Source organism: Rhinopithecus roxellana, chromosome 6 (genome assembly GCF_007565055.1).
Source record: "Rhinopithecus roxellana isolate Shanxi Qingling chromosome 6, ASM756505v1, whole genome shotgun sequence".
Lineage (NCBI taxonomy): Eukaryota > Metazoa > Chordata > Mammalia > Primates > Cercopithecidae > Rhinopithecus > Rhinopithecus roxellana.
The window spans coordinates 44,999,160-45,011,925 of record NC_044554.1 but is presented as its reverse complement, the minus strand read 5'-3'; the positions used below and the strand labels follow the sequence as shown (position 1 = coordinate 45,011,925).

Here is a 12,766-nt window from a genome sequence, read left to right as displayed (position 1 = left end):
ACCCGTGAAACCCTGTATGAGGAAATGTTGCAACCAGGGCGCCTGACGCGGCCCCCGAGGCCAGAACACACCCAGGTTTAGATACGGGCTCTGACCCGCACCTGCCACGGCCAAACCCCTCCCCCTTCTGATCCTGGTCCCGTGTTGTCCTCCAGGGGGTAAGCAAAACACCTGGCAGGGCTGCCTGAAGATTAGGGAAACTGAGGAGACGCGGCAGGTGCCCAGTATTTATGGTTTTGTCCCCAAACGGGGGAGTTATTTGTAAGCACTGGCCACTACCCCGTAACACCTAATTGTCCAAAAAAAGGCAAACGGAGGGAATGCGCCGCAGCTGAGCACCGCACAGGCCGCAGCTGGGGTGCACGCCCGGGTGTACCCTTTGCATTGCTGGGAGCGCTGGCGATCGCGGGGGCAGAGGGCTGGGGTTGGGGCAGCCTGGGACCCACCCGGCCCCGCCCCTTCCCAGGCCCCGCCCTCCCCCTCTTCCACGGGTGAGGGAATCTCGGCCGGCTTGGGAGATTGGGGCGTAGCGGGAGGTGGGGGTGCATTCGCGGGCCCTAAAGGTCACGACCCTATGGGGCTTCTCTGGGTCGTAGTGGGGGAGGGGGGATCTCCCCTCCACGGGAGTTCTGAGAGGCGCGGCGGGGGGGCGGGGCGGAGCGCAGGGCGCAGCTGGCAGGGCGGCTTCGGGAGGCGCGGCCCCTTTAAGACGCCCCGCCTGCCCCGCCCCGCCTCCCGTCGCCCACGTGACCCCGGTCTTGTGACTGGGTCGGGGAGGGCGGGGGAAGCCCGCGGCGCGCGCCCGCCCGGCCCCGCCCCGCGTCTGCCTCAGAGGGACCCGAGCCACCCGGACCGCCGCGTCCCCGCCGCCGCCGCCGCCGCCGCCGCCGCGTCCCCCGCCGGGGCCGACCGAGCCGAGCCGGGCCGGAGCGGCGGGCGCGGCCGGGCCGCCATGGACCATAAGCCCCTGCTGCAGGAGCGGCCGCCCGCCTACAACCTGGAGGCCGGCCAGGGCGACTACGCGTGCGGCCCGCACGGCTACGGCGCCATCCCCGCCGCGCCCCCGCCGCCGCCCTACCCCTACCTCGTCACAGGTGGGCCCGGAACCAACTTTCCCCGCCAGCGGCTTCCGAGGGGGCAAGCCCGGGCGGGGGACGCGGGTCCGGAGGACGGCGGGGCCCGCCTGGGGGTCCTTCCTGGAGCTGGAGGTCTCCGGGCCGGCTTCGGGACCCCGCGTCGTCGAGGGCCAGCCTGCTCCTTGGGGCTCTGGTCCTCGGGCCCGTCGTACCCGGCGGGGCCGGATTCCTGCCCCAGATGAACTTTGTGTCACGAGGCGCTCGCTGTTGGCAGATTAGCGCCGAATCAGGCCCGCGGTGGCCGTCCAGAGGGTGGAAAAGACCGGGGGCTTTTTTAGCGGGGTGGAGGTGGGGGGACGGGATGAGTAGTCCCCGTCGCCGTCCGATTTCTCCTCCCTGCATCCTAATGACCTGTCTTCCCCCCCACAGGGATACCCACCCACCATCCCAGGGTCTACAACATCCACAGCCGGACCGTCACCCGGTACCCTGCCAACTCTATCGTGGTCGTGGGAGGCTGTCCCGTCTGCAGGTGAGTGGGTCTGCAGCCTGAAGACTGGCCCTGGAAGCTCTGAGGACCCCCGCCCTACCCCCCAGGACCTCACAAAGTCAGCTCTGCTTGTGGGAGTGGGCCCGGCTTGACTTGGATCTTGATCAGAGCCCTTTATGGGGGGGACAGACAGGCTGCCCGTATGCAGTGTGGGAGAGCGTGGGTCCACTCACCATTGGCTCTGAACACATTTTGTGGGGGCAAAAGGGTGGATTCCTTTTCCTAGATTTTGGGGTATTGCACCCCAAGTGATTGCGATATAGAAAAGGTAACAAGGGGACTCGTGGTCTTGTCTTTGTTCTGGGACTTGCAAGGAATCAGGTGTCTGCATTTTCCTTTAATTTCCACTAGTTTACTCTGCAGTCGATCATCGAAGGTGGTGGAAGGTTTCCTTTTTCCGGAAGGGGCATTTGGAAGTAAGTGCACCAGCAGGAGAGACCTCAGTGGGAGAAGCGACGGCTGTAAGAGCTGCTTTAGCCAAAGCTGGCTGGAAACGCTCTTTCACGAGCTGGACCAGGATGGAAGCCCCGTGGTTCTTTGAGGCAGGAGTGATTTTTTTCACATCCTGGCATTGGACCTGCACAGGCTTTCTGGTTTTCATAGGACCCTGAGGTGCAGCTAGAGGCTTGTTTTGTGGAGGTTTTGAGGATTCAGGTTTAAATAAGGATTAATTAAATATAAATTCTTGGCAGCTGTGGGTGTTCAGATTGCTTAGAAAGTAGGGGCAGAGTTGGCGGGGACAGGGTTTTCAGCTGTATCTGGGAGGAGGAAGTTGAAGCCACTGAGATGGAATTAAGAAACCTTGGTTTGGACTTATACTTGATTTCAAAATTGTGTGTGTAAGGCCTAGAGCAGAGTCATGGGGAAGTGATTTCAGAGCCTTAGCAGGCAACTTCCTGGGAAGAGGGAGGGCATCCCAGAGGTGGGAACAACAGGCTGGGACCTCAGGGGCAGGTTGTGGCCGCTTGCCTGCATAGGGACCCCGTGACAAACCCTAACTGGGACGTCAGTTTGACACAGTTGGTCACCACCCAGCAGAAACATTGGCCTTTGGAGTGGAGGGGAGGGGAGGGCAGGGTGGGGCGCTGGCTGCCTCCGGGACATAGTTTCCTCAGGGAGCTGCACCGGGTTGAGGGGGCTGGCAGAGCTGTGTGGGTGTGAAGGCACGTGGAGGGGACTCAGAACATGGAGGAGCAGAGGGTCTGCCTGCGTGTCATTGTCCATGCCCTGCCATCCCAGTGTCCAGCCTGCCGGAGGAGCCGGGTTCCAGTCCTGGTCCTACCAGGAACAGCGGGGCCTGTTTCCCCGTCTGGGACATGAGGGTGCCTGGTGAGGTGTCTCTGAAGCTCTTAGCTCTTCTCTGCTCAAAGCCCCTGAACTTGGAGATGTGGGAGACCAGTGGCAGCGAGGGATGGCCCAGATATCCCAGGGCTGGGGGGCGCCCAGGTGGCGGCGCAGTTGCTGTCGGTGTGGAGGTGCTGGCCCTGCCACTTCCCCTTCCCTAGGTGGGAGCTGTGTCCCTGTGGAGGTCCATGGCTTCCGCTGACCCGTTAGTGCTCCCCAGCTACGCAGAACCTGGAGTGGGGTCAGGCTGTGCTCTGCTCTGCTGCGGAGGATCTTGGGCTGGGCCCCCAGAGGCTACAGGAGTGGGGTCCTCGGTTACTTGATCACTGTGCTCTCTGCCCTTGGGCAGCTGCACCAGGCAGGGTGGAGGCTGGGTCCTCTCTGGACAAGGTTGGGGGGTCCTTAGTCCTTTAAGCTGGGACCAGAGCACTCTTTGATCCTCCGGCGACCTCTTGGGTTGCAGCCAGGCCCTCCCAGCACGCAAGTCCCTGCGCTCTGCCTGTGGTGCCCTGGATGCTGGAGAGTGGCCCCCGCTCCCCGAGGCTTTGCCTCTGCAGCAGCATTGGGCATGGGATGGGCCCCTGTGCCCTGCAGCAGCCAGAGGGTGAGCAGGGGGCTGGGTGCTTTGCTGCTGGCGTGGGGAGAGGGTGTGTGGTCCCTGGGCCACTCCTTTCTATGAGGAGAGTGGAGACACATACGTCTGGTCCTCTGGCCGCCGCCTGCTGTCTTGGGGCCGGGAGACAGGATACCGCTCACATGACCACACTTCCTCCTGCCCCAGGTCCAGCCCACCGGGCTCTGTCCCCCTCCCTGCCTGGTGGCATGGCAGGAATTTGTCCAAGTCACACGTCTGTTAGTCCTTCTGAGTGAGGCTTGGCCAGAGAAGCCTATGTCCCTTGTGGCTCTGCTGCCCTGGCCAGGCCTTTGCTGAAGCTTCCTGACTCCGTCTGCCCTTTTTAGCCGTTTATGAAGAAGCATTTCCGCAGCCCAGCGGTGGATATGCCCCTGTTCCTCCCGCCCTCCTGCTTCACGCCTGCCCTGCCTTGCCCTGCCTTGCCCTGCCTGCCCTGCCCTGCCCTGCCCTGCCCTGCCCTGCCTTGCCCAAGGCCTGGGCCTCTCTGAAACCGGGTTCTCCCTTGCCCAGGGAGACCAATCTTTCTCTGCTGGGGTGTGGTTATACCTAGGTGCGGGATGAGGTGGCCGCACTGGGAGGCTCTCTTGGGCTGGAGCAGAGCCTGTGCCCTGAAAACCAGGAACGCAGGAGTGGGGAAGGCCCTGGCAACACAGGGCCTGGCCTGCACCAGTCCCCCATGAGTATGGCTGGGCTGTCATTGGGTATTTAGTTTTGGGGGTGACCAGAGAGAGGAAGTCCTGAAAAGGATTTCACCTTTCCTAGGGAAGGTGAAAGGAACAGTTGTGGAGGGCGGATGTTGCTCAGAGGTCCAGGGTGCGTGTGGCTCAGTGGCCAGCATGGGGGTTGCCACAGCCCTTGAGGGGCAGAGGTGGGCTGTGGAGGGCACGGGGGGTGACTGTGGGGCCTGGGAAGGGCTGGAGAGGAAGGAGCCTGTGACATCCTTGGGCTTCCAGATGACCGCCTGTGACCTGGAAGCCAGAGCTCCCCTAGTTGAGGAAGTGGCTGAGTTAGCTGGGATGGCCCTGCCCATATGCATGGCCTATGGGCTGTCCCTGTCCTGACAGTCTTGGTCTGAGGTGTGGGGGCAGTGGATGGGCTGGAGCTTGGACCTAGGCTGCTTGCTGGGCAGGGCTGTGGACCTCAGGGTCTGAGTGCTGCCTCAGTGGCCTCCTGAGTTTCTAACCTTGGGCTCTGCCCCCAGCTGCGGGCCAAGTGGCACTGCTGGGGTGGGTGTGGTGGCAGGCAGAGTCTCAGGCCTTTCTTCCACAGGAGAGGCTGGGGCTGGCCCTGGCCATTGGGTTTGCTGGGAATGGCCCTGGGAGGTCCTGGTGAACTGTCCCTAAGCGAGGCAGCTCCCCTACCCCTGTGGGGAGTGCATACCCTGGGACAGCCAGAAGCTGGCTGGAGCTGCTTTGGGGCCACCTCGTCCTGCGCTGAGCATGGCTTTAGGCCCGCAGCCCTCTGAGGAAGCCCTGTGTCTCCCCTTTTCCTGGCGAGGCTCGACCTTCCAGTGAGGTGTGCTGGTCTGGGGTTGTTCCTGGGCCTGGATGGTGCCTCGAGGCCACTGTGTGTGCACAGAGGGCAGCTGGGTGCCCTGGGGCAGCCCTCTGTGGCACTGACTGCCTTTGGGGGCTGCCTTAGAGGGAGAATGGGCCTGCAGGATGGGTGCTTGTGACTGGGGAGCCCATCCGGGTTCAGATCCCAGCCACGCTCTTCCCGGCTGGGAGGCCCTGGACACACCCTGGGCTTCAGGCTCCTGTAAACTGCCTGTGGGGACACAGGAAGGGTGAGGATGGCCCTTTCCCTGGGCAGCTCAGAGCCCTGCTGCCAGCTCCTTCTGTCCCTGGTGAGGCGGGAGCCCTGTGGCCTCCACTGTCCCAGGGCCCAGCTCCGGGTGGATGACAGTGGCATGACTGGCCACTTCCACTGCAGGGCTGGAGTCGCCTTAAGGGAGTGCTCTTGGAATTAGTCAGTTCCCTAATTTCGCCAGTGGCCGTGATCCCTCCCTGGCCGCGTGGCCTATTGCGCAAGAATGGGGGAGGGGCGGCTAGAGGGAGCCGGTCAGGACCCGAGCGGTTGAGAAGGTTGAAACCCACCCCACCAACCCAGGTGGGCTCTTCTGGGTTTGGAAGGGAGGAGAACTGGAGGCTGTGGGGACGGACAGGCTGGCGGGGATGGCAGCTGTTCCGGGGCGGGGGTTCCCCTTCTCCCCTCCAGTGCTGGCCCTGCAGCTTGGGGAGTCTTGGCCTAGAAGTTGGATCGTGTTTCTCAGTTACGAAGATTTGGGGTTTTAAAAAGCACATGATGCCAACACTCCTTTTGAGGTCTAGGGCAGTACTGCAGTTAAAACATTAATATTTCTGCAGCAAGACATGAATATTCAGATAAACTAGGATAAATTACGACTATAAATAGCCACACACCAGTTCAGGTCACATGTTGCTGCCAGGTGAGTTTGCTGTCAAGTGACAGTTCTGCCTTCAGCGCCTCTTGGTGTTTGAAGTTGTGGGTGCGGCTGTGGAATCCTGGGGGGTAGGGTATGCCGCCCACCCTCCAGCTGACCCCAGAGCCAGAGGTGAGGGCCGAATTCTCCTGGCCAGCCCTCGGGCCCTCGAAGCCCGTTCAGTGTTCTCGGGTCTGGATCACAGCCTCTTGTTGCTGGCGGAGGCCTGAGCCTCCTGGGGCGGCTGGATCTGTCCAGTTTCCGGGCGGCACTGCAGGGAAACAGGCTCGCTCTCCCCAGAGACCCAGGGGCCTTGGCCCTCCTGCCCTCTCTTTAAGTGGCGTGGAGGCGGGCAGGAGGGTGGGGGTTGAATGGACCAGGGATGGGAAGGCTGCCCTAGGAGGTGCCAGAGTGGGTCCCCGGACTGAGGGGCTCAGCCCAGGGTGGCACAAACGGGCCAGCCCTGTGCTCTGGCTGAGGACAGGATGGGTCTGGACGGAAGCTCCGTGGGTTGGAAGGAGGAGGGTGTTTCCCTGTGCGTGGGAGGCCGTGGGGTCAGTGCATTTGGTTTGGCCCATGGCGCTGCTTGCAGCCCCAGAGCTGGGAATCGTGCTGAGAAGCGCCGGGGCCTGGGTGGGCTGGGCTGGTGCTGCTGGAAATCCTGGCGCTCAGGTGGGCCAGTGCCCTGGCCCGTGGCAGTGGGAATCCAACGTGTGTGAGCAGCCTTCCTGCGCTTCTCAGCTCTGCCGGAGTAGGTGGGTTTTGGGGTCTGGATGGAGAATTAGGAAGCAGGAGGGTGCTGCTGCCCTTGGACTTGGTGAGAGCAGCAGCTGCAGGTGGGAAGCTGGTGTGGGTGGGGCCACCAGGCAGCACTGAAGCCCCGCCCATTGCACCATTGCACCTGGACGTCTCTGCTGTGCCCCATGGGCGGGCTCCAGCTGGGCTCCCCACCCATACCCCTTTGCCCAGCCTCCTCCCAGGCACCTCTGGGCCTTTGAACAGGCAGTCAGCTCTGCCTGCAGCCCTGCCTCTGAGCAGCTTTGGTCCTGAGGCGAGGTGCTCAGATGGTCACTGATTGGGCTGACTGAGGGGGGGCCTGGTGGCACTGGGGACCACTCCAGCGGGGCAGGCTTCTTGCCTGGAAGGATTTCTCAGCTGGTTCACCCTCCCTGTCTGCTTTTTCATGGGACATTTTCTAACCAGAATATACAGCCAGTGTGTTTCCTGGGATTTGACTGTAGATGCCGTGGAGGAAACAGGAAAGGAAGCCCAGACGCTCCCTTGAGAGGCCCGAGGCCACTGGCTCCCTCCAGCTCCCCCGGAGCCTGTCATGGCCATCTGTGGGGACACAGCTGGTGCTCGGCCTTCCCGAGGCTCCCCCACCTTGACTGTGTGGTCTTGGGAGCTGTGGCGCTGGGGCTTCTGCCCACCCGACACCCCGGGGAGAAGGTCCTGGAGCCGGGCAGGGCAAGCTGCACTCGGCAGGGCTGGGTGGAGGTGTCCTGCCCAGTCTGGACTGGCAGGGGCAGCCCTGGGCAAGGCTGAACAATTGTGGTGGCCTGACGACCTTGTGGTGCTTAGATAGGGGACACTTTTGTAAAAGTCCACGCAAGAAGTAGAAACTTTGCTGACAGGCTGGGGTCTTCGGCTTGGCTTCGCCTTGGAGCTTCATGGTGTGCTCTGCAGCCCGGCTCCGCCCCTCCACACAGACAGGTGGCGCTGTGTGAGTCTGGGAAACACTGCGTACAAGCGAGCCGCAGGACTTCTCAGAGCCTTTTGAGAACGAATGGACACAGGGACTCTAGGAGAAAAGTTTCCCCAAACCGGCTGAACAGTCCCCCTTTTCCAAATGTGTACCACCGTGTCTGGTTAAGTTTAAATTTTCGTAGAGGTGTTGCAGGGGGGACTTTGTTGCCCAGGCTGGTTTTGAACTGCTGGCTGTAAGCGATTGCCTCAGCCTGCCGAAGTGCTGCAGTTGCAGGCATGAGCCACTGTGTCCAGCTCCATTGGAGATGGCTGAAGGGACCTCCCTGAGGAGGCTGGAGGGAGGCAGGTGGGCATGAAGTGTTGTTGTTTTTTTTTTTTGGAGACAGTTTTGCTCTTGTTGCACAGGCTGGAGTGCAGTGGCGCCATCTCAGCTCACTGCAACCTCCGCCTCCCGGGTTCAAGCAGTTCTGTCTCAGCCTCCCCAGTAGCTGGGATTACAGGTTCCCGCCACTACACCTGGCTAGTTTTTGTATTTTTAGTAGAAACGCGGTTTCACCATGTTGACCAGGCTGGTCTCGAACTCCTGACCTCAGGTGATCTGCCTGCCTCGGCCTCCCAAAGTGTGGGGATGACAGGCGTGAACCACCACGCCTGGCAACTTTTTCTTTCAGCAGTGGAAAGCCTGACTTCAGAATATTCTGGTTTATTTTCCATAATCCCTGGAGAAGCAGGGAATAGGTTCTGTGGGTGGGGTTTGGGCTCCCCAGCCTGCCTTGTCTAGCAGTGGTGGAGGCAGTGGCCCTCATGAGTCCAAACTCCCAGAAAGCAGCTTGGAAACATGCGGAGTGCTGGGATGGGAGTAGGGTTCCCCAGGTGGCCAAGTTTTCTCCCCTTAGCAAGGCACAGGTAGTCACGCTTCCCTGTTGCAGGCAGGCGACCACACCGCCTTGTTGTAGGCTCCCCTTCCCCACTAAGCACCAGCTCCCATCACCTGTCAGACACCCCCACCCTGTTGTGTTCTCTCTCCACTTCAGTACTGGCTGGATAGGGGGGTTTGGGCCCTCAGGAGGACCAGAAGGAGCCAGTAGGGGGCTCCCTGTCTGGTGGGAGCAAAGCTTTTCTCATTTGTGCTGAGCTGGCTAGTGTGGTTAATTTCAGCTGTGTCCAGAACTTTCCAGAAATAGCCTAAGATGCTGAGCTGAGCACTCGGCTCCTGGCTTCCTACTTTTAGGGCCTCTGAAACTGACACTTGGGTTCGATGATTTCAGGTCACTGAACCTATGCTCACTGGCGCAGGATTTGTGGGATGGCCTTCATTAGTCTGTTACATTGAACTTTGTTGAGAAGGAGGCTTTGATATCACATTTTGAGAAATAAGTGGCCTTCAGACATTGTGTGAACATGGCCGACTGCAGTCTCCTATTAACTCACCCCCACTACCAAAGGAAAACAAAAAGCCCAAATACTGACGGGACCACTAAGCTTGCTGGTTGTTCCTTTTCTGGTTTTGAGACGGAGTCTTGCTCTGTCGCCCAGGCTGGAGCGCAGTGGCGCCATCTCAGCTCACTGCAAGCTCCGCCTCCTGGGTTTATGCCATTCTCCTGCCTCAGCTTCCCCAGTTGCTGGGACTACAGGCGCCTGCCACCTCGCCTGGCTAGTTTTTTGTATTTTTTTTTTTTTTTTTTTTTTTAGTAGAGATGGGGTTTCACTGTGTTAGCCAGGATGGTCTTGATCTCCTGACCTTGTGATCCACTTGCCTTGGCCTCCCAAAGTGCTGGGATTACAGGTGTGAGCCACCGTGCCCGGCCTCTGGTTGCTCCTTTTCTAAGAGCAGATATGTGTGGCTTGTGGCACCAAAATGATCTTGCCTCTCAAGGTTTTACTTTTTGAGTTGGAGTCTCGCTCTGTCACGCAGTCTGGAGTGCAGTGGCTCTATCTCGGCTCACTGCAACCTCTGCCTCCTGGATTCAAGCGATTCTCTTGTCTCAGCCTCCCAAGTAGCCAGGACTACAGGCATGTGCCACCACGCCTGGCAAATTTTTGTATTGTTAGTAGAGACAGGGTTTCTCCATGTTGGCCAGGCTGGTCTTGAACTCCTGAACTCAGGTGATCCACCCGCCTCTGCCTCCCAGAGTGCTGGGATTACAGGCAGGAGCCATCGTGCACCCAGCCTTGCCTTTCAAGGTTAACTGATAAGACTTTTCAACTGTTTTATTCTTCCCCTTTTCTTTGAATGTTAGTGATTAAATAGCAGCTCTGGCCATTCTATGAACAGGCACATGCAGATGGTTCTTGGGGCTCTCCGGGCCAGTAGGCTGTGGCTGGGTGGTGGGGGGCTGTTTTCTCAGGCAGATTGTCACTGTCCCTCACCGGAGGTCCCCATGTCAGTCGTGGCCACTGGTTGGTTGAGTGCAAGGGTGGGAGGGGTGAGGGTTCTGGCTGCCCGGGTCCTAACGGTGCCGCCCTCTCTGCCCTTCTCTGCCGCAGGGTCGGGGTGCTGGAGGACTGCTTCACCTTCCTGGGCATCTTCCTGGCCATCATCCTGTTCCCCTTTGGGTTCATCTGCTGTTTTGCCTTGAGGAAGCGAAGATGCCCCAACTGCGGAGCCACCTTCGCTTAAAGGAGCAGCAGGCCCAGCTCTCCTCCCCCAGCTCTTTTTCTAATGTAAATGTTGTGTACAATAGTTTTATTTGATTAAGCTTCAGAACTGTTTTGTAAAGCGAGGTGGGACAGATGTGGCACACGCCAGCTGCGGTTTCCCGGAGCGTGGAGCGGCAGCGCTGCTGCTCCCGCCCGAGGCTCATGACAACTCAATAAAGCACTGCTTTTATTTTCTGCAGTCTTCAATTTGAGAAAGGTGAGAAATAATGTTTTCAATAAATGAGATTCATACCATTGTTGACCTGGTGCTGCTTACTCGGTGCTTTCAGACACCCAGGAAAGACCGGAACAACGCCCCCATTGCTGCCTCAGCGTTCCCCAGGCCAGTCCTGACCACCTTGTATTCAACAGGTGCTTACAGCTCAAGAAAATATGCTTGTTTTCAAGTTCTTTATTATTAAAATTATAATCACTTGACATTTACAGAACAGGCACCTCGGTGCCAAGGACAAGGTCATCCCCCCGTTCTGGTCTGGAAGGTGGAACCTGGGGCCTGCAGGTTGCATCTGAGACCCCCCAGGTCCTAGTCTTCAACCCCGTAACAAAACCAGAACCATCCCCAAGGGGGAACGCCCAAGGCCAGGTGTCACCCGTGGCACCAGATGGGGCTGAGCCCTGCCTCTGATGTCTGAAGTGGGGAACACGGCCACGGGGTTTGCGTGGACTGAATTCTCATGTGGCTGCAGGCCCTTCTGTAGGACAGACTGGAGGCGTTCACATATAGTTCATGGTGCCTGCAGCCCTTCCTGGGGGCGGGGGGGCGGGGTGAGGCGCGTCTAGTTTGTCCTCCCAGCAGATGGTGACACTGCTGGACCTGGCTGGAAGGAGTCTGAAGCATCGCCCACGTCCACTGGCTTACCTGCATGTAACCTCTCCCAGTCTCAGCCTCACAGGAAAGTAGTGCACTTAAGCCATAGCCCCAGCACCCCACAACACACACACAGCGGCTGGGCTGGAAATCTGTCACCTGGGCTGCAGGGCAGCGGCATGATCTGGCTCACTGCAACCTCTGCCTCCCGGGTTCAAGCGATTCTCCTGCCTCAGCCTCCTGAGTGGCTGGGATCACAGGCACACACCACCATGCCTAATTTTTGTATTTTTAGTAGCGACTCCTGACCTCAGGTGACGCACCTGCCTCAGCCTCACAAAATGCTGGGATTCCCCTGTACCTGGGCGGGGCTGGGAATTGGGTCCAGATCCTTGGCAGCCAGAGGTGAATTCCAGCCCCGGGCTTAGGGCAGCCAGTGCACAGTCCTCACATCCGTACCACAGGGCCAGGTTCTGAGGGCATCATGAAAAACCCACCCTCTCCAGGCACCAGAGGTCATCCTGGCTTTACACGTATCCTTTGAGAGTCTGTAGCCGATTCAAACACGGAGAAACCGGGACCCCGAGAAGTTTGAGTGTATTGGTAATGGATGCAGCTTTGGCCAGCTAGCAGAGTGAGAACACAAGGAGCCGTGACTCTGACGCCCAGGCCTGTGTCCTGGATGGGCTGTGTGCAGCGAATCCAGTCAGTGACTCCTAGCTACCAAGAAAAGGCGGTCTCGGAAGGGATTTCGTCAAGTGCTCCATGTGGCTGTGATAAGGGCAGGCAAAGCGTCTTAGCACTTACAGCTCTGGTGCAGTCGGACGGAGGGCAGGGGTGTCTCTATCTCTGGAAGCTCTACACTTTGATTAAACATTTTAAGTTAAATTACATTCATATAGTATTTTCATAATTTATATTACTTAAAATTACGATTTGCATGCTGAAATGCAAACTTCCGTGATACTTTCTTTAGACATAATGCTAAGAGCACGTGCTTGATAAAACGGATCTCATTGACATCAGGTGCAGAAAGCCAGTCATGAAAGCATAGACTATCCCTTATTCTGGCTGTTAAGGAAAAAAAATTCATTAAAAAAAATACAGTAAAGATTAAAACCAAGTTTTACTGTTTCTTGAACAGAATAGGAAGAAAATATTTTAAATGACTGAGTTGGTCATTAGACTATTACTCATTTATCTTAAAGGCAGAACCGTGTCAACCCAACTACGTGAAACAGAGAAGCATGCTTTGCTTAGGCAGGCGACATTAGAGTTAGGACGTGCCCATCATTCCGCGAGGGAGAACCGGAGAGGCCCGGGAGAGCCCTTGGCCGTCTTCTCATCGAATGATGGGTGCCGAGCGATCATTCGTCACGGTTGGGCGGAGTTTCACAGTGGCAAAGGGGTTTTCTCCGCTGCAGGGGATAAGGAAAACCTTTCAGAACTTCCACTCCATGAGGGAAACTGGATTTTAACAGTGCTAATAACCCATTCTTGCCCTGTGAGACTGTGCGCTGACCACCTCACCAGCTTGTACAGG

At 58.5% G+C, this 12,766-nt stretch overlaps 2 protein-coding genes across 4 annotated transcripts in view; one reads left to right on the top strand and one right to left on the bottom strand.

The window, feature by feature from the left end:
* Positions 1 to 802: 802 nt before the first annotated feature.
* Positions 803 to 10,654, top strand: BRI3 (brain protein I3). Of its 2 annotated transcripts, XM_030933090.1 has the most exons (4): positions 803 to 1,094; positions 1,506 to 1,608; positions 1,978 to 2,042; positions 10,242 to 10,654. In XM_030933090.1, exons 1-4 carry the CDS (start codon positions 953 to 955, stop codon positions 10,331 to 10,333), a joined length of 402 nt encoding a protein of 133 aa, XP_030788950.1. In that variant the 5' UTR covers positions 803 to 952; the 3' UTR covers positions 10,334 to 10,654. The 2 variants fall into 2 exon arrangements, with proteins under 2 accessions (XP_030788950.1, XP_010386832.2); XM_010388530.2 differs by lacking the exon at positions 1,978 to 2,042 and having other exon boundaries at positions 817 to 1,094.
* A 1,643-nt stretch (positions 10,655 to 12,297) lies between these two features.
* The window catches only part of BAIAP2L1 (BAR/IMD domain containing adaptor protein 2 like 1), a 111,624-nt gene continuing 111,155 nt past the window's right edge, over positions 12,298 to 12,766 (bottom strand). For both annotated transcript variants that reach the window (XM_030933089.1, XM_010388450.2), the window contains exon 14: positions 12,298 to 12,641. In XM_030933089.1, the coding sequence (XP_030788949.1) occupies positions 12,566 to 12,641 (76 nt within the window). In that variant the 3' untranslated portion in view covers positions 12,298 to 12,565. The remainder of the gene's footprint in view (positions 12,642 to 12,766) is intronic.

Coding starts and splice junctions, on each gene's coding strand:
- BRI3 (XM_030933090.1), top strand. CDS start 953: ATGGACCATAAGCCCCTGCTGCAGGAGCGGCCGCCCGCCTACAACCTG. Junction 1,095..1,505: donor CTACCCCTACCTCGTCACAG/GTGGGCCCGGAA, acceptor TCCCCCCCACAG/GGATACCCACCCACCATCCC. Junction 2,043..10,241: donor TCCGGAAGGGGCATTTGGAA/GTAAGTGCACCA, acceptor TCTCTGCCGCAG/GGTCGGGGTGCTGGAGGACT.